The sequence below is a fragment of the Balaenoptera musculus genome, chromosome 15 (genome assembly GCF_009873245.2).
Source record: "Balaenoptera musculus isolate JJ_BM4_2016_0621 chromosome 15, mBalMus1.pri.v3, whole genome shotgun sequence".
Lineage (NCBI taxonomy): Eukaryota > Metazoa > Chordata > Mammalia > Artiodactyla > Balaenopteridae > Balaenoptera > Balaenoptera musculus.
Genome location: NC_045799.1, coordinates 70,721,131 through 70,741,613, shown reverse-complemented (window position 1 = coordinate 70,741,613; position 20,483 = coordinate 70,721,131). Strand labels below are relative to the sequence as shown.

The 20,483-nt window shown below is 50.0% G+C and overlaps 1 protein-coding gene across 2 annotated transcripts in view; it reads right to left on the bottom strand.

Moving 5' to 3' along the window:
• The window catches only part of LOC118881821 (katanin interacting protein), a 195,123-nt gene that overhangs the window by 114,307 nt on the left and 60,333 nt on the right, over nucleotides 1–20,483 (bottom strand). Inside the window, exons 5-6 of one of the 2 annotated variants that reach the window (XM_036827080.1) lie at nucleotides 20,070–20,167; nucleotides 7,828–7,959 (exon numbers count right to left, since the gene is read on the bottom strand). In XM_036827080.1, the coding sequence (XP_036682975.1) occupies nucleotides 7,828–7,959; nucleotides 20,070–20,167 (230 nt within the window). Of the gene's footprint in view, nucleotides 1–7,827; nucleotides 7,960–8,360; nucleotides 8,488–20,069; nucleotides 20,168–20,483 lie in introns of those variants that run through there. The other variant, XM_036827081.1, reaches the window with a different exon arrangement.

Sequence of the window (20,483 nt, the reverse complement as noted above, 5' to 3'; positions counted from 1 at the left end):
TTGTGCTGTCTGACCTACCTGCTCAAGGGCTTTCCTAATGTCATTAGCCAGGTGGTCCTTCGGTCTGAGCTATCCAGCTGGGCATCTCTGGGTACATTCAGGACGCCATGCCCCTGATGGCTCTGGGTACCAGAGGGGCTAACTCAAGTGTCACTGGAAAGGAAAAAACCTCTTCCTCTTCTCTTGTCAGGAGCAACAAAGCTTTCATTGTCTAAATCAAAAGTTGCAAGCTGGTGGTCTGAAGACCAAATCTGGCCAGCAGGCACATTTTGTTTGGTTCATAGAAAATCGTGAATTAGTTACCAATATAAAAAAAATGGGAGAAATCGAACACAGACAAGCCCAGATACTTGGCTTCTCTTGAAATTAGAAAGCCTGGCGCCACCGGGCCCCTATGACAGTCAGCTGAGCTGTGTAGAGACTGTTCCCTACATCCCCTCTACTTTCTACCATGCCCTGACACCCAGGCCAAGTGCCATCCTTGGTACCTCCCCCCACCCCCCTCACTAATGTCACTTAAAATATTCATTTTAATTAGCACCCTCTGCCAGAAATCCCAATATTTCAGAATCCAAGCTACATCTCCCAAACTGACACTTCTACCCCAAGTAGCACAGAAATTCTTTGTCGGATTATGTGTCCTGATTCATAGTTTGGAAAATACTGTCATCATAATTATAACTTAGCGATGTGATAACTGAACTCAGCTATGTGTGGGCTGGCCAGGGTGCCTAATCAACATCTCTGCCACACTAGCTCATTGATTCAATCAATCAACTACCCAATTCACTTGCTTAACAAAGATTTGCAAACTAACTCTACGCCAGGCACTTTTCTAGGGACCAGAGACACGGCAGGCAAGAGATGGCACACGTCTATGCCATCATGAAGCTTAGATCTGGGATGGGGGGGAAGGGTGTTTCAAGCCCTAAATATGTAACTTGCAAACAGCCTCCAGAAATGGTCCTTGATGAGTGGAGGGCTCCATGAACTACCACGTGTCCTCTGTTCCTGTGGATTTTACGATATGGGAACACCTATAAACTCCCCCTAGGATGTGTGATTTCAGAGCTGACAGGCACAGGACATATCTAATCCATCCCTTTTTGTTGTAGGGGAGGAAATGGGGCTCCAAAAGAGTGTGACTTAGCCAAGTCCCCACAGAGTTTATAGAAAAGCTCAAACTACCCTCTCCAGACTTGCCGAGTCACAGTCACTGGTTCTTTTTCCTCCCTAAAACAGGAGCCACAAGCTCCCTACATCTTCAGAAAATGTAATGTCGTGTGAAACAGCAATGGGAGACACAGTGTCAGACAACACGGAGAGGTGAGGACTAAGGCAGAGTGAAGGGTGCGTGCTCAGAATAAAAGTTTTCTAAGTCAAAATATTGGTTTGGCCAAAAAGTTCGTTCGGATTTTTTCCAGTTTGGCCAACCCCCTAAAACAGCAACAATAATGATTATAGCACAACACCAGACCAGCCAATGAAACACGCCCATGAGCTGAAGCTGGCCCTTGAGGTCACGGGTCCAAACCCTCCCCTTTGCATATATCCTCTTCCATTTATCACTATATTTCTACCCTTATCTTGAATTTAAGCATAACTTTTTCAAGTCGTAACTAATAATAAATCCTCTCTTACCTGCCCCTATTTTTTCTGAATTTTTTTCCCTCAAGTTTGAGACCTATTTTGAATGTGCGACATATTTTGAATGTGACCGAAGTGAGAAAGCCAAGTATGAAGGGTGCATATTCATTTTCTTAATACAATAATGCCTTAATAATATAAAACGAATTTTCTATTTATCTAAAATTCACCCCTTTAGTCAAAAACCTAAATAAAATAATTTAAAATGAAAGTATTTCTAAAATAGATAAGACTTCCTTGTCTTCTTAAAAGAGTATGTATATTAAACATAATTTAGTCTTTTCTTAATACGAATAATCAATATTCTGGATAGAAATTGATCTATAATACAGGAGATATTGCCAGGAGCTATTATGCTTTTGTATCTTTCATTTATTAAGTGACATCCTCTCCTACCCGAGTTTCCAGAAGTACAGGATATGGCTTGAAGACAAGGGAAGAGCCCCCTCTCATCCCTTTCTGGCTTTTGTGAACCTCTGGATTTTTGTTGTTATTTTATTTTGCTTTTTACTTTACAGTTACCTTAATTTTATCTGACATATGAGATTTTGACTTCCAATTTTAACATTTCTTTCTTTTATAGTCCCCAAATCAAAGCCACAAAGTCCAAATGATCTCGAAAACTTTCCTTCCATTTGAGAGAGACTCTAATCTTCAGACCTTCTGATTCAGAATCCCCAGGAGTTCATCTGTTTAAAACTGTGCTGCCTCCTGTAAACAACTCTCTTAGCATGAAAATTAGACCTAAAATATGCATTTAAAAAATATCGTGGGACTTCCCTGGTGGTCCACTGGTTAAGACTCCACGCTCCCAATGCAGGGGACTCGGGGTTCAATCCCTGGTCAGGGAACTAGAGCCCGCAAGATACAACTAAAGATCCCACATGCCACAACAAAGATCTCGCGTACCACAATTAAGACCCAGCACGGGCAAAAAAAAAAAAAAAAAAAAAAAAATATATATATATATATATATCTCCTTAGTGATTCTTTTTGTTGTTGTTGTTGTTATTTACTTTTCCCTTTTATTTTTTTTTAAACATCTTTATTGGAGTATAATTTCTTTACAATGGTATGTTAGTTTCTGCTTTATAACAAAGTGAATCAGCTATACGTATACATATATCCCCGTATCTCCTCCCTCTTACGTCTCCCTCCTACCCTCCCTATCCCACCCCTCTAGGTGGTCACAAAGCACCGAGCTGATCTCCCTGTGCTATGTGGTTGCTTCCCACTAGCTATCTATTTTACGTTTGGTAGTGTATATATGTCCATGCCACTCTCTCACTTTGTCCCAGCTTACCCTTCCCCCTCCCCATGTCCTCAGGTCCATTCTCTACGTCTGCATCTTTATCTCTGTCCTGCCCCTAGGTTCTTCAGAACCTTTTTTTTTTTTTTTTTTAGATTCCATATATATGTGTTAGCATACGGTATTTGTTTCTCTCTTTCTGACTTACTTCACTCTGTATGACAGACTCTAGGTCCATCCACCTCACTACAAATAACTCAATTTCATTTCTTTTTATGGCTGAGTAATATTCCACTGTATATATATATGTGCCACATCTTCTTTATCCATTCATCTGTCGATGGACCTTAGTGATTCTTGTGTATATCAAATTTTAAGATCCATGGCTCTATCTTTTCCTTATAACGGTGGTTCTCAAACATTGCTGCAAATTACAGTCACATGGGGCACTGAAACAGAGGAACCATGTCTGAGTCTGAATCCAGAATCAGAATCAAAACCTCTGGATGATATGACCTGGACATTTGTGTTTCTTTTATTTAGTTAGCTTTTTACTTTTTGTTTTGAGCTAACTGTAGACAATACAGAGCCATCCCATGTACCCTTCATCCAGTCTCCCCCATGGTAACATCCCGTATAACAACAGCACAATAGCACAGTCCAGAAACTGACATCAATACAATCCTACTAAGCTTTTTAAACTAGGTCTCTTTTTTTTTTTTACTTTTTTCTATTTCTTCCTTTGCTGATGCTTAGCTCTACTGAAGCAGCTTATCTCCTCCTTAATGTACTAGCTTCTTAAAAACTTGGTTTGAAAAAATGTAAAACCCATAGAAAATTTATCAGCATAGTATAATAGAAGGGTATAATGAATGCCCAAATACCCATCACCTATATTCACCAATTCTTCACCAATTCTCAGAAACATGAGAACAGGGACCTTTTCTTATATAACCACAGTATAATTACCGAATTCAGGAAATTTAACATCAATACAGTATTATTTTCTAATATAATATGACTTTCAAATTTCATTAATTTCTCCAAACAGTACCGACAGGTGGGTGAGCCGTCATGGACCACAGCAGAGTCCACATGTGGCAGCCCTGCTGGTGGCACACGGGTTAAGACAGGTCTTTAGTTGTTATATGTGTCAGCAAGTAACAATGACTTCAAAACACTGAATTGTAATTGTGGCCAAATATCCAATTCACGCCACTCCAGGATCTACACAATGGAAAGAAAAACTCAGAGAAGGTATTCCAGAAGATGCCGGAGTGGGCCAATCTTCTTCCCATCACCTGTCATGCTCTCAGGGACTGAAAAGATAACTAAACGCAGAAAATACCACTCATTGGGAACAGGCCAGGACTGGAACATTCCAGATCAACTATCTCATCCTGGATATAATTAATATATACTTTCAAGGAATATAATGAATATATGCAATTTTCAGTCTGGATGGTTATATACTTACCTATTCACAGCACTAATCTCTGGGGCAGTGGGATTATGAGAGGGCTTTTATTTTCTTTGTTATCATTTGAATTTTTAACATTGATCATGCATTGTCAGGAAAAAAAGGATACCTTAATAATAGAAAAAAATGTGTACTTTCATTCCTGGTCCTTAAATGGAGCTGAAAGCATTTAAATGGAGCCTTATTATCCATTGCAACACATACACTAAGGCAAGCCAACATAACCAAGACCTGGCACTTAGGCAGAACTCTCTGGAAAGAAAGAGGTGTCCTCCTTTCCCTGGAGTTGTTAAGCTACAGTGGCTTACAAAACCCTACGATGGCTTCTCCTCTGACTCAAAGTAGAATCCCTCACCTCTAGCGCAGCCCTCAAAGCCCGATGCCATCTAAGCCTTGGCTATGTCTCTGGCCTCACCCCCTCTTCCTCGTCCCCTTGCTCACTCACCTCCAGCCACACCGGCCTCCCTGCTGTCCTCCCTCCTCGGGGCCTCTACACCTGCTGCTCCTTGTGTGTGGAAGCTCTTCTCTACCTACTCACTCCCTGGCTTCCTTGAGGGCCCTGCTCACACAGCACCTCATCAAGGGTAAGCCCCGTCCTCCCATATCACACGGCAGCCTCTGCCCACATTCTCTAGCCCCTTACTCTGCCCTAGTTCTCTTACAAGCCCGATCACCTGCTGGCATATTATGTACTTGTCTGTTTTAGCTTCAGCGTCTAGATGGTGCCTGGGACATGGTGGGGACTGTGGTACATGCAGCACACACTTGTCTAAGGAGACAGCTACCCCTCAGCTCCACTCGCGGCTGTCATTTAAGAATGTAATTCCTAAATCTTTCGACTTTTCAAAAGAAACCCCCAATTCAGATTTTGACATGAACTCTCCTGATTCTTAAATGTCAGCTAGTAATTCACATCTTTTAAAAAGGCACAGTCAACGGGGGTGAAGGCCAACAGAACATGCCTGCATATGCTGGTCTGTGAACTCAGAGTGCCAAGAAATTGAAGTTCACTAAGGATCTGATGGAAGGCAAAAAGGCTGGTGTGTTTCAACAGTGAAGGTCAGATTAAAAGTACACATGCAGACAGCAATTCCTTTTGCTCCATTTCAGACTGCACTTGCAAACAGTGTGAGGGGGGCTGAGTATATTTAGCCAGGCATTATTTTTCCTTCTCTGTCAGATTGCATCTCTTAAGGCTTCTGCCTTTGACGAAAACTGGCATGGCCATTTCACTCTTTCACTTAGCAGGAAAATAACTCCAAGGGGAAATTGACTGTGAAGGCTTACGGAGTGCCCCCTCAAGATGGGGAGAAAAAGGGAAGGAAGACATACAATCAGGCACTCACGGTGGAGAAAATTAAGTGTGGGTGAGCAGGGAGATGCTGATTCAGAGCACGCTCACACAGGAATGCTAATGGAGCTTAATAGCTTGTGAGGGACAGGCTGCGTGGTGTTGCAGGGAGCTTGGAAGCTTGCAAAAGAAGGAATACTGTATATGTTCAATTAACAGGGGGTACCAAATGGCCAAAGGAGGAGAGGACGAGCATGCCTCTTGCTTGAAGGGCATGCATGCGTTCTGAGACAGGGGACGGGGCTAGCGTTGCAACAGACTGAACTTGGCTTCAAACCAGCCTCCCTAAGGGAAGCTGAGGGCTGTTTGCACAGACTGATCCTGAGCAGAGAACCTTTTGGCTGATTCAAAAGCATGTGTGTGTCTGTGTGTGTGTGTCTGTCTGTGTGTCTGGGTTGTGTGGGAGGTGGGTGTTGAGGGCAATAAAGTCCACGATTTTGCCCACTGTAAAAATCCCATTCCTATGGACTGTTTTTAAGGAAACAAGGTCTTTGGGTCCTTCCATAGAAAAGGACTTTTTTTTCCAGGAAGACAAAAATTTGCAATTAACTTTCAGATTTTTTGCAGCCAGAATGTGAAACAGTTACTAAGTGAGTGATCCCCTGCTCCTTAAATTGTCCTTCCTTTACAAGCAAAGAAGGAAACACCAACATGCAATGGTGATCAGAGGAATGTTTCCTGGGTGACATTCCCATCTCCTTTTTGAGTCATTTTCATTTCAGAAAAGCAGGTTTTTGGTACAGAAGGCGCATGCGGAAGGAAGTCTGTCCTCCTGGTGAGGCTCTGGAATCTGCAGCCCGGGTCCACGGCTGAACAATCTCATTCTGGCAAACGGGGCAGGACTGGCTTAGCAACTTGACTCTGCCTCCTCTCTAAAATTTAGCTCGTATATAACCATGGAGATAATTTACACACTCATTCTAATCATAAAAGCGATGCCCTTGAAATAAAATTCAACTCTCCATCCCCACCCCTGCCTGGTGTGCCCCTCTGCCCCACCAACCTCATCACCTTCTAACTCCCCTTGGCTCACATCATGTCTACATCATGTGCCCTTGAACAAGCCCAGCCTCAGGTCATCCGTGCTTGCTGTTCCCTCCGCCTGGAATGCTTTTCCCATTGCTGGCTCCAAAGCCGGCTCCTTCTTATCCATCAAGTTTCAGCTGAAACATCATACCTGAGAGAGACGCTCCTTCCCTCTCTACCGTCTAATGTTCCCTCTCTCCCATGCTGTCTGATCTCCTGGCTGTCCCATCTCCCCTTTCTGTCTTTTTTTCCCTAGAACATATCAATACCTGAAATCGCATTATTTATTTCTTTGTTTTATTCTTTATTGTCTGTCTCTCCCTCGGGAACGTGAGTTGCTTAAGAATAGGCCCCTTGTCAGTTTTGTTCATTTCTGCATCTCTGGTGCCTAGGACAGAGCCCGATGCTCAAAAGTCGGTACCCAACAAATGCTTGTTGAATGGGAGGCTGGGGTTTACTGTTGCAATTCCAAGGATTTCAGAAATGAAATGACAATTTGAGGAAGGGGAGTGAAACACCCCATGGTCAACCCTGTGAGTTGCTACACGGCCAGGGACTCTGAGCTACAGCTACACAGGGCCTCTGGGTGTTTCCATGTGTGGTTTCTGGTGCCGTGGCAGGAGGGGGAGGGGGCGCGGATATTCAAAATATTTAACAACAGGTTTAGGCATACAGGTGTGGACAGGCTGAGTATCAGCTCGGCTTACCTACCCTTACCTCCCTGGCCCCCACACTCTTACCCAGCTTTTAGGAACCAGGTAAATGTCACTCCCTCCAGGAAGCCTTCCTAGATACTCTCCCTCCCGGTCCTGCTATGCCCTGCCCCACCTCTCAGCTCCCTCTTGCGGTAAAAAGATTATATGCTTTTGCCTCTTTTGGGTCAGACACCAGCCTTGCTGACCTTTGGACACCGGGTCCCTAGCAGAGCGTCTAGCACAAGATTTGTCTGCTTGTTAAAGTGCGGGAAATAAATGCAAGAGTGAAGGAAGGCAAGGGCTCGCAAAGGAAGGAATAAGTAACTGTTAGAAAGCGCCCCTGAGAGCCGCTATAGCCCCGAGCTGAGGCCAGTCCTACCTGTGGACGATCCCCAGAAGCAGCCTCTGCCTTGACAGTCACACCCCCACGTGGCTCACAATCTTCAGAATAGTCCAGAGGAGGCTCGATGTGGAGCCGCGGGCCAGCTTCCGTTCTGATCTGCACAGATTTCTATACACAAAAAGTCAGACCGTTTCAGATACGGTGAAACGAACCTCTTGTTTCCTCCGAGGGGCAAGCACTCCAGGGGTTCGCTGCACATGACAGCAGTCAGGTCGGGGTGCACCTGGCCCGGCGCCATCCCAGGAAGGCCAGCTGGATGGGTCACGCCACTTCCACTCAAGTCTTTACTGGTTCTTACTGCCCAAAGAGTGTTCAGTAGAATTTTTCAGTAATTTTTTTGGTTTGAAATAACTTATTGGTAGAACTTCCCCAAATGGGCTTTGTGATCTAAATAAGTTTAGGAAAGCCCGGGTTTTGGGCCAGGACTTCTCAGGGCCTTTAATGGCCCCCTCACCCCCTCCTCCACACACACTGTGGATATCCTAAAACAGAATACAGATGGAACATACCCCAAACTTTTGGGGCCATGGAAACTGAGCGGTGGGGCCTCTTCCTCCTAGCACTCCCTGGATCATTCTTTAGGAAACCCATCCTTTGGCCTGGCGTGGCAGCCCACAGGCTGTCCCTGGAATGTCCGTCTCCCCTTTCTCTCTTGTACTGCGTCTCCGGATGTGCAAGTGGTGCTCCCAGCATCCCCTGCGGCTGGGAGGGAGCAGGTGAACACGTTCTGGCCCGTGATGTGTGGGTGGGTGAGAGGGGCATGTACACCTTTGAGGTTGTGCCTGGAAAGGAAAGGGGAGAGCCCCCCCTTGCCCTGCCCCTCTTCCTGCCGACTGGAATGAGGAGGTGGCAGCAAGCTGCTGAGGACTGCGGGGAGGGGGCGACAGCTGGAGGATGCTGAAGTGACAAAAGAGGTTGTACTGGGGTTCCCCCGTGAACTCTCGGAGCAAGGTGACTGCCCACCGCTAACCTGTGTCAGAGACATCAACTTTCATGTTGTTTAAGCCAGTATTTGGATCTCCTTGCTTTAGGAGCCAGACCTGTACCCTAAATGGTGTATACCTGGCATGTGAAGGTCTCTACAACACGGCCCCAACCGATCTTTCCCGCATTGGTTCCCACACATACATTCACACACCTGACACCTGGGCCAAGCAAAATTGCTTCCTGTACCCCGAGTATCTGCAGCTTTGTCAGCCCAGCATCCATTCCCCAGCCTGCAGGAAAGGTCTCCCTCATTTTCCTCCAGGCCCCATTTCCCTCCCCGACTCAGTCCACATGTGGCCCAAGGGAGGGTGGGAATGTGACTCAGGTCTGGCCAATCAGCCACTCCATCCCTCACAATACGCCTGGCCAGTGGTTCAGGGACGGGAATGGACCTACGGCAGCCAATGACAGTAGCCCCAGGACTCCTGCTACAGCTGTGGGAGGAGGTGCTCTCTTCCTACAGGGGTGCTAAGCTACAGGGAGGCACCCCAGGAGCTGCTGGGGACCATCGTGCCCCTTCCACAGAGATAAAGAGAGCTGAGAGTGAAGCAGAGTCCTGGTGGATTTGTTCAGAACCCCTGGATCCAGCCATGCCTGAAGGAAGACATCGCTGAAGCTTCCTCTCTTTTGCTTAAGCCAACGCGAATAGGATTTATGTTGTTTGTGACAGAGTCCTGACTCTCGCCTGGGCCCCAAAATCTCCCACCTCTGTGCCTTTGCTCATGCTGTTCTCCCGATCTTAAGGCCATTCTTTCAAATCTTCTCCAAGTATCCAAGTCGTATCTAAACTTTGGAGACACTCCCTGACCGCCCAATAGCTATCCATGGCCCTCTCCATCCTGACTTAATGGAACTCTGATTCTATCGAGTTGGCATTGTGCCCCTTTAAGATGGTCATGTTGCTGGAGGCCCTTGCAGCTGGGAAGGCATGTGAGGCTGATGTGAGTGGCTGGAGGAGCCGCCGAGGAAGCCACTGTTTCCCTGCTAATCAAGACTCACTCAGGGGGGCTTCCCTGGTGGCGCAGTGGTTAAGAATCCGCCTACCGTGCTTCCCTGGTGGCGCAGTGGTTGAGAATCTGCCTGCCAGTGCAGGGGACACGGGTTCAAGCCCGGGTCTGGGAAGATCCCATATGCCACGGAGCAACTAGGCCCATGAGCCACAATTACTGAGCCTGCGCATTCTGGAGCCTGTGCTCTGCAACAAGAGAGGCCGCGATAATGAGAGGCCTGCGCACCGCGATGAAGAGTGGCCCCCGCTTGCCGCAACTAGAGAAAGCCCTCGCACAGAAACGAAGACCCAACACACCCATAAATAATAAATAAATTTTAAAAAAAAAGTAGAGGAATTTAAAAACAAAAACTCCTAAAGAAACTCAACATTTAAAAAAAAAAAAAAAAAAAAAAGAATCCGCCTACCAATGCAGGGAACATGGGTTCAAACCCTGGTCTGGGAAGATCCCACATGCCTCAGAGCAGCTAGGCCCGTGTGCCACAACTACTGAGCCTGCGCTCCAGAACCCACGAGCCACAACTACTGAGCCCATGTATCATAACTACTGAAGCCCGTGTGCCTAGAACCCGTCCTCCGCAACAAGAGAAGCCACCGCAATGAGAAGCCCGCGCACCGCAACGAAGAGTAGCCCCCGCTCGCTGCAACTAGAGAAAGCCTGTGCACAGCGACGAAGACCCAACACAGCCACAAAAAAAAAAAAAAGACTCACTCAGGGACACAGGATTTTTGCCCTTTATCCTTCTACCCTTCTTCCTGATGGAATGTGGATGGAACATTTGGGAGCAGGGTAGCCACCTTGTGAGAATAAGAAAGCAAGCCACATGCTAAGGATGGCAAAACCGAAGGAGCCTGGGTCCCTGGGGCATCATCCACCCGTCCTAGCAGCCTGGCTGCCGCCAAATGCCTTGTTCGTGTCAGAGGAGGAACAACAAGAGTCTTTAAGCCCCAGTGGTTCAGCGTCCATTACGTGCAGCTGCGCTGAACCCACCCTAGTGGATAACCCTCCTTTGGGCGCTTGTCACTCTCTGTGGCTGTTTTGGAGTTGCTCACATGTGGTTTAGGGCCTGGGTTCTAAATTCAGGCAGACGGGTTCGATCCCTGGCACTCTGATGATTATTCCCTGTGCAGCCCTGGGCAAGTCATGGACCCTCGCTGAGCACCGGTTTCCACGTCTGTCAGAGTGGCACTAATGCCATCTTCCTCGCAGAACCGCCATGAGGATGACTCGTGGTGATGGGCTGAGCCCTTGGCGAGGGGCTGTGATGAGCAGTGCGGTGGGGCTGCACCATTCACCTTAGGTGGCATCAAGTCTACACAGGGGGCCAGACCTCCCCCCAAGGGTATGTTTCATCCACCATGGGCCCAGGACCAAACTGCCTGGGCAGTCAAGCAAAGAAACTGCCAACGGTCCAGCATTGGCTGTGCTAGACTTGGTGAGCAAGGCTGGGGCCAGTGTGAGGCGAGCCAGGTGCCCAGGGAGCAACACCTAAGGAGGTGTTCCCTAGGGGTGAGGCCACGCACATGCACAAATCCGAGAGCCAGGGCCTCCTTCAGCGTCACTCTGAGAGTCAGAAGAGGTCCACCAAGCCATGTGGACTGGACCTACTTCCCAGCCGAGGGACAGTCAAGGGTGATTTAGAGCTTGCATTTCCCCTGATGCCCCAGCGTAAGAACCCTCCACCCCTGGGGTGAGATTCAGCTTCCCCACAAGCTTAGTGAAACGAGCTATTATTATATCTAGAGGATGAGGATGGTGAGCCTTGTTGACCTGCGGGACTCTCGCTGGTTAGGACGGAAGTTCTTTCTCATCGCGTCCACGCCGCCCGCGCTCCCACCCCACCCCCTGCCATCACCTGGGGCACCAAGTCACTTAATGCAGAGCGGGTGCCACTCCAAGAGCTTCAGGGGCATTTGCTCATTTAGTCCTCACAGCCATCCCAGGGGGAGACCGGGGCACAAGGGTGTAAGCCACGTGGCCAAGGTCACACAGCTAGGAAGCCACAGACCTGGATCTGAACCCCAGCAGCGTGGCTCCAGAGGCCTTACTCGAAAACAGGGATGGGCCAGTTTCCTGTAAAGAATAAATATTTTAAGGCTTTGCCAGCCCTGTGGTCTCTGCTACAATAGTCAACTGTTCCACTGTAGCTCAGAGCAGCCCTTGACGATGCCTACATAAATGGGCATGGCTGTGTCCCCAGAACACTTGATTTACAGAAACAGGCTGTGGCCGAATTTGGCCCCGGGGCTGTAGTTTGCTGACTGACCCCAGTCCTGCACCTCGATGCTGTATTGCCCCCAACAGGCAAGTGAAGAAGAAATGTATCCAGCCTGGGCTACAGTGGCCTTTGGGGAGAACAAGGAGGGATTCAAGAATTTCCTGACACTATTTAACACTAAAGGGGCAGGGGATGGGCTCTAGATCATTCCAGGAAAAGGCCTTGGAGAGAGAGTGTAAGAGGCAGAAAAAGGCAGGTAGGGAGCCCCCCATCGGAGAACCGGGAGGCAGAGGTGCACGAGGAAGGGACCCTGGGACACTTTTCCTTCCACGGGCGATCCGTCTTGTGGCGGTTTGCCAGACTCCAAGTGTGCCTTGCTCTTTCTGGAACTGCACCTTCCACCCGTCTTCCTTTTGGCCGTTGGCCTCGCTGCCCTAGGGCTCTGGCCTCCCGTGTGGTGTCACTGCCTCCCAGGCTTTGTCAATTCGCTCTCAGAGCGTTTGTTGGCGCCAGCAGTGGGCACCACGAGGAGGGCGGGCACCACGGAATCCACAGACCTGGGCCTTTCCAGGCCAGGAGGCTCCTGGGGGCTTTCCCGCCTTGGACCAGGATGAAGCTGTGAAGGCTTTGAAGGTCATGGCTAGGATGGGTGTTCCACAGTGTGCTCCTCCCTCCTCCCGGGAACCACTCAGTAACGTTCAAATGTTGGGAAGAAACAGTCCAAGAGCGGAGGAGGGAAGGAGGAGGGGCAACAGAGCGAGGACCACTGGGCACGGGGCCCAGGCCTGGGGCGCAGCCTGGCTCCTCCGTGGGTTTCTGTTCCTTTCTCTGGAAAGGGAGGGCTGGGACGAGGATCCAGGGACCAGCAGCATTGGCTTCTCCTAGGAATTTGTGAGAAATGCAAGGTTTCAAGACCCACCTCAGATGCAGGAATCAGAAGGTGCATTTTGCCAAGAACCCGGGTGATTTATATGCACATTAAAGTTGGCGAGGTGTGAGATCAGGAGGTCTGTGAGGTTTTGTGGTGGGCACTGTTGCTTCTGTCTGTCCAGCATGCATTCCCCTGTCTTCTGGTAAAAGTACCTTGGTTTTCTTTTGGGAAATCCTCCCTTTCCCCACTCCCAACCCAAGCATTCATGTGGAACTGCATCCAGGGGTGGGTAGAGCACATGACCAAGGCCTGGTCACTCTGAGCATTAGATCCTGCTGGCCCACGGTGTCTGGGTGATTGGTTTAGGGAAGCCAAAGAGATGTAACAGCAGGTGAAAGAATGTAAGTTGGGAGCTGCTGGTGGCCATCTTGGTTCACCCAGGGCAACATGGAAAAAAGCAGAGTTGAGTGACGGTGAATGAGCCCTGCTACATTGTCTGAGCACCTGGATCCAGCCATACCTGAAGTGGGAATTCCCACTGGCAAGTAAGAGAGTTGTGTTTAATGCAGCTCTACTGGTCTGATCTTAATTATAAATATGAGAAGGCACTCCAGCGTTGAAGGAGAAGAGTCCATGTGTGTCTCTCTGTTCTGCAGCTTTTCCATCCTCCCTCCAAGGAGCTTAGCACAACTGCTCACCTCACCAAGATATCAGGAGACAGGTTTGCAATAGGCATTAAGGAACAATCAGCAAGTCCTTACCGAGTGCTAACTGCATACTAGGCTCTGGAAACATGTCAAGATATAAAGAAAATTTAAAACCAATGTCGGGCCTCAAGGAACCCACCCAGCACACATAACGGAAAATGTGTTTATGAAGCAACATGTGACAAAATTAATGTGGTCCAGAAGGAGTGTCTAAACACTGAGTGGGTGCTGGAGAGGGAAATAAATAGTCTCTCCATCTGGCCGGCTCTCCCGCCCCAGCCCCAGGGAGCTGCCTCTACCCCCACCGGGAGGAGATGGCAAGCAGCCCCGCCCATACGAGGACACCCACCTGCTGCTGAGGAGCGCGAGGTGGCAGGTTCCAACCCAGTCCCCGGGCTCGCCCGCCCGCTCCCTGTCTCCCACCTTCACGCCCTTGCGAAGATGATGCCCAAGCTTCTGGCCGGCTCCCCGCTCGGCGCACCGCTTTACCCGGAGTGGGTGTTTCTAAGCGGCTGCTCTTTCCTGCCTACTTGCAAGCGCCCAGACCTGGTACTCCCTTGCAGTATCGACCATATACTGGAACAGGGTTTAAAAGCCCTCATGCCTAAACACCCATGTTCCAGTTTGCCAGCCCAAGGCCAGCTTGTTCTGTACTCAGCCGCACTCAGCCCAGTGTCGTGCTCAGAGTTTTTTGTGTGTATTGCCTCCCTTCTTAGCAAAGTATTCCAAGAGGTGTGCATTAACGCTTATTATCAGTTAGAAAAAAAGAGCAAGGCTGGGGGCTGCCCCGGATGGTTGCACAGGTTGTGCAGTATGTAAATGGCTCCCTCTAGAGGTGGGAGAGCTCTGAAGATACTGACAGAGCCAGCTTTGGGTTGGGGTGGGGAATAAATAGACCTTATTTGATATGTTCTTCCCGGATCTGTCTGATCTCTTACAAATAACAGCATTCGCGTTCTGAGAGTCTGTGTCAAGCAAGGTCACTGTAAAGGCTGATGCTTTGTGGGTTGTTTCATTTATTGTCCTCACTGCAGGGGTTTTCAAAACTCAGGAAAAAAGAAAAAAAAGAAAAAAGAAAACAAAGGGAAGGGCCCCACACGCTTCACGTTTTCACTTATGAGCTTTCCTGGAGGTGTTTAAGCTGCCTGGCCCCCAACAGGAAAGCGGATATGGCGGCAGAGCGAGGACAAAGCCTTTGCTTTAATGACTGCAATGAACTTGCTTTCCAGGCCTTTAAGGAAAGCCCACCCCACAGTAAATTGCTGGAAGGCCAATCCCTTCACTACCAATTTAACGCTGAGAGCCGACAACGTTCATCAAAGCTGACAGCATTTTGGTAAACGACGGCTCTGTTGATTAGGCCTCTGTCCACCCAAGTATTACAAGGCTGAGGAAACCATAAATCTTAACCCACTGATAGCAGCAGAAAGATCTAAGGCCGAGAAGCAGCGGGGGAAAAGGACAGCACCAACAAGAGCCATTTATCACCACCAGCCCGATCCACAGTGTGGGCGGCCGCACGGAAGCCCAGCCCAGTGCCGCCAACCTCCTCCCTGGCTCCCCCAGCACTGGAGAGTCAGGGAAGGGTTTTACGGGTGGAGCGGTCAGCATCTCGGCCAGCATTTGGATGACTCTCTGACCTTCTGGCCCAGGTATCCTTGGGCCCGTGCACCTGCGGCAGCCCCTTCCATCAGGGCAGCTCCACCCAAAAGTGCTTCCTAGTTGGTGGGCAAGACCCTAAGCTGGCAACTCCATTCTACTGGAAGAGGCATTGGGCTTGGTCAGTGGAAAGGTTACGTGGGACTCAAGAGAGTTTAGGGGGCCGCTCAGAGAAACCGGCAAGGTGACAAGTCGGAGGGGGCGGGGATGCGACAGGGAGGAAGTGGTGCTGGCTGGGGGCTGGCTGTGACCGCTGTGTCCCCTGCTGACCCGGACACGGCCCGTGTGAATACACCCAGTGACTGTGTGGCCCCACCTGTCCCTCCTGCTGGGCACAGCACACAAGAGGACTGGGGCAGGGCTGTGGTCCCTCTCCTGATGGGGTGGCTTTTGAGAACTGGCCACCAGTGGCCATTGGAGATTCTGCTGCCTTGACCACTCTGCCTGACCTTGGCCGCCTCCAAGGGCAATGGTACCCATCCGAAAGGATGGAGATAGAGAGACCACCTTCCTCTCTATCCTTCGCACCCCCAAATCTGTCTCCATGTACTTTCCACCATGGAGACATTTTCTACTTTACTCCACTTCTTGGGGCCAAAGGAAGCCAATCCATTCCCTCTTCCTCTTGACAATAACAGTGCAGCTGGCAAATCGAGTCTATTTACTGTCCTGCCTACAGCCTCCTCAACGAGAAGGTGGGGACCCAGTCCCTGCTCAGGGAACAGCTCTAGGGCAGGCAGGCTTTGAATCGTCTGACCTGGTCCCCACCTCCAGTCTCGGCCAACTGAGGCCTGAGTGGGCGCCTCGTCAGGCTGACCGGCAGGCCAGGCCGTGACTCGAGTAACAAAGACGAGCTGAGAGACTCAGAAGGTCTCTCTCTTGGAAAATTTCACCAAACGAATACTGAGGGAGAGAAAAACTGTGACCTGGAGAAAGCTGAAGTGAGAAGGGGAAGCTGGGGGAAGGAAGCAGGTGCAAGGGTGGGGCTGGGGAAGCCTGGGAGAGAGAAAAGGCCCGTTAGGCTTACGGGAAGCCCTGCTTCAAAGCCCCCCAGCTGGTCCTTCTGTGCAACCGCTGCGGATGTTTCCAAAACAGAAGCCCAACACACAACTCTCCTGCTGAAAACCCTCCGGGGGAGTCCTCACATGTAAGATGAAATGCAAGCTCCTTTCTGGGGTCTTCTAGACCCTCTGGCCTATGAGTCCCGACCCGCACACCAGAGCTGGCCTAGCCTGCCTCACTTACTGCTCTGACCCCAGCACCTGCAAGTGTCCAGTAGATGGTCCCGAATGAATGAAGGACTGAACGAGTGAAGGAACCCTCTGGAGTGAAGAGCCGCCCTCGGCATCTGCCTGCCTCTCAGCTGATTACAACGGTCACTACCGTTTACTGTCGGCTTCCTCTGTGCCAGGCACTGGTTGGCGCGTTCTACAAACACTGGTTCGCTCACTCAGTCCTCAGCAACTAGCCGCTGAGGAGGGTACCATCACCAGCCCCACTTACAGATGAGAAGACAAGCCACTTACCCAGGGCCGTACAGCCAGCAACTGGTAGAGCTGAGGCTTTGAACCCAGGCCGCTGGGTTCCTGAGTCTGCGCTCTTAACCATCTGGACTTGTCTGTCACCTGCCGCCAGGTGCTCCTACCTGAGGAAGCCGACCGCCCCTGCTGATGGACCGCCCGTGACATATACTATACACACATTCCTTCCCAGCAGCCCTGGGAGGCTTTATGGATGGTGAGCCCAAAGCTCAGAGAGGTCACAAGGCTGGCTCCAGGGCACACAGCTAGTAAGCTGTTTGTCTGACTCCAAAGACCATTCCCTTCTACTCCCCAGGGGCCCAGGTTCAAACGCCCCAGTGAGCCAGGTGGGGAACGGCAAAGGGGGAAGCTGCTGGGTATAAGAGAAACAGCAGCCAGAGCATGATGACAAACTGCAACTACCGCTCGGCCTCGGCGCTAGGGCTCTAAAGGGAGTGCTGGGGACCACGGCAAACAGGAGGGCTGTTCGCTGTCTAAACTGGGAACCCCCACTCAGCTGCCACTGATGGCTGCCTTATGGGCGGCCGCCCAGCATGGGGGCCAGATCTTCCCGTTTCCCTAGGCAAGGAGGAATCGAACTTTTAAAAAAATGTGTAAAATCTTTTGAATTTAAATGTTAGCAAGTGATAAAGTCTTTTTTAAACTGTGTGAGTCCAAAAACCATTATCTGGGGGGCCAGTTCAGCCCACAGGCTTCAAGCTGTTGACTTTCAGAGTCTACCGGGCTAGCCCTCCGTATGTTGGAGAGCAGCTGTGGCACCTTCCTCCCAGGATAAGCAGTGCCCATGTCTTCACAGTCGGATCTTCCAGGGCAGGAACTGAGCCTGAGTTTTGTTTTTTAACCCCAGAGCCTTGCAGAGTGCCTGGCCCGTGGTAATACATGTTCGTTAACTTAAAGGACGACTTCTCTCATGACATGGCTCCCAGCCCACTCACCACTTCCGAAGGTTCCCGGGTTTGTCTCCATCTCTGAGGGGTGGTCCCCAAAGGACTGTGCGGGGGTGGAACAGAGTCGACGCGAAGCTGGGGGGGCGGCTCCCCAGCACCCATTCCGCTCTCCTCCAAGGGTGCCTCTCTGCTCAGAAGAGGCTGGAAAGCCAGACACTGCGTTTCGCAGCCTCCCTCCCAGCTGGGGTCTGGATGTGACGTGGGTGCAGCAGATCAGATGGCCTCATGGAAGGCAGGGACAGCAGAAGCGAGGTGGAAAGGAGGGGACACACGCTGGCTGTTCCTGTGCTAAGCATGTGGCAGAGGCCATGAGTGCTTTCATCCATGTCCCACCCTGGCCGGATGAGCTGTGAGCCAGGCCTTTCTTCACAGTGTCGCTCTAGCAGACACAGCATCACTCTGAGGCCAGTGGTTGTGGCACTGGCTTCCTGATTCCTGGATCACAGCTCAGGTGACACATTCCTGAGGCTGATCCCCACCTTCCCTCCTGTGTCCTAGGCAGCAGCTTTCCTGGCAGGTCCGCGTTACGATGCTGGGTACCATTCCTGGAGGCCTGGCTCGGAGCCCATCCTCTCGCCGGATGTAAGCACCCAGTTCCCTGCCTTCCATTCATTTATGCTTCAGATAGCCTGAGAGGTCTCTGTTGTTAGGCACTGACTGACCCCTGACGGATTCGGTACAGAAGGCCAATTACAGCCTTCGTGGCATCAGGAAGCCAGGAAATTAGCCACGATTAGGCCCTGTGAAGTGTGGGACCACAGGGAGAGACTGGGGAGGGATGCTAATTAATCTTAGGCCAAGTCTTTAAATTGCACAGACTCTGGGGTCAGCCATTAAGTCACAGTCTAAGATGCAAATATGGCTCCTGATAATAGAAGGCACTCAAAACAGCTAGGAGAACTCTCTGAAGTGAGAAGTGGAGAAAGGCCTCATTAGTGGGAAATTAACATTCATTGCTGGGGACAAAAGGAAGCCTCCAGGCTGTGTGCCCTGAAGGCCTTGCTCATCAGCATCGAGATGAGGCCTGGGAGTTAGCTGGCAGGAACACCCCTCCCCGTTTCATCAGAGACCCACAAACATCCCTGCAGAGAAGTGAGGACCACTGGGTTTGGAGTCACAGGTCCAGGGTGCAAACCTCAGCCTACGTCCTCCCTTAGTATCTATGGGAGCAAGTCACCTTATTACCTCTCTGTTCTCTGGGCCTCAATTTCTTCAGTGGCACAATGAGGATACTTATGTACCTCCAGGGTTATTGCAAAGATGGCGGATAAAGAGTAGGAAAGTATTTACCCTAGACCCATACGTATGTGTGCAGTGTGAAATGTTATAAAGCAGTACTTCCCAATCTTGGTGAACAAAGGATTAACATATATATACATATATATATGTACACATACACACACACATATATACATATATATATATACATATACTTATATGTATGTATATGTTGCTTAAGCCTCATCTCAGACCAAGTGAGCCAGAACCTCTGAGGGTGGGGCCTGAGAATCCCAGGTGATTCGAATGTGCAGTGGGGGTCCCACTGGTCCCAAGTAAGGCTGAGTAACTGCAAGGGAAGGTGTCAGGACTATATGAGCAAGAACGCCGAGCTTGGAGCCACAGATCTAGATTTGAATCTTGATTCTGCCACTTCCTAGTGGTTGACCTTGGAAACCTCACTTAACTTTTCTGAGCTCTCGTGTCCTCAGCATCCTTAAAAGAGGAAGGACTTTGGAATTTATCCTATAGGTCTGCTGTGAGGGTAAAGGAGAGGAGTCACGTGGGAGCTTAGCTCACGCCTGGTACTGGCAGGTGCTCAAAAAAGCAAACTGCCAGATCAGCAGCATCGGAAGCAATCCGAAGAGGCATCCTAGGTCTGTGGGGCAGGGGTTTTGTCTTATCCACCCACTGCATCCATGGCATCTAGGACCACGCCTGGCACATCACAGGTGCTCAATAAAAAACAGCTGTACGAATACACCATCATGACAGGGCTGTGAGTTTGACCTGTGATGCTCCTGAGTGGGACTGGGGTGGCCCCAGCCAGAAGGGAGGATCATGCCACAGCGTGGGCTGGAGGGTCCCCAGGGCTCCTCTGCTCTCCAGAGGCCAGTGCCACAGGCGGAGAGGGCACCATGGCAGTGCCCAGCCAGACCCACCCCCTGCCCGTGGGGATTCCAAATGCTCTGATTATGTTTCTGTTCTCACAATAACCCTGCTGCTTATTCTAAAGTGTGAGCTGGGGCCACCGCCTTGTCTCTGCCCAGGGTTTCCACACCTGGTGCCATCCTCGGCGCTGGACTTTGCTGGGGGCTGTCCGTGAATTGCGTCTTAAAGTTTCTTCAGCTTCTCGAAACAGGGTTTTTCGTCCGCAATCTGCACCAGAGATGAGGGAAAGAGACTTGGTGAGGCCCCGATGACGAGCCCACACTGATGGTGCTTTTGTAACTTACATCTACAATGCCCGTCAGGGTGCCCAGAGTCTTGTGTGTGAAGCAATACACTTTTGTAGCACTGTTTGTAGCCAAAAGGCATCAGAAACCAAGCTAAATGCCCAACAAAAAGGGATGGGGTATCAGTCACAGCACCTCTGTGCTATGGAACAGTAGGTATGTTCCTGAATTGGGCAGGTCTACGTACAAAAGGAGCAATCTCTAAGATACAGAAGCAGGGTACATAGGACAGGGCGCAC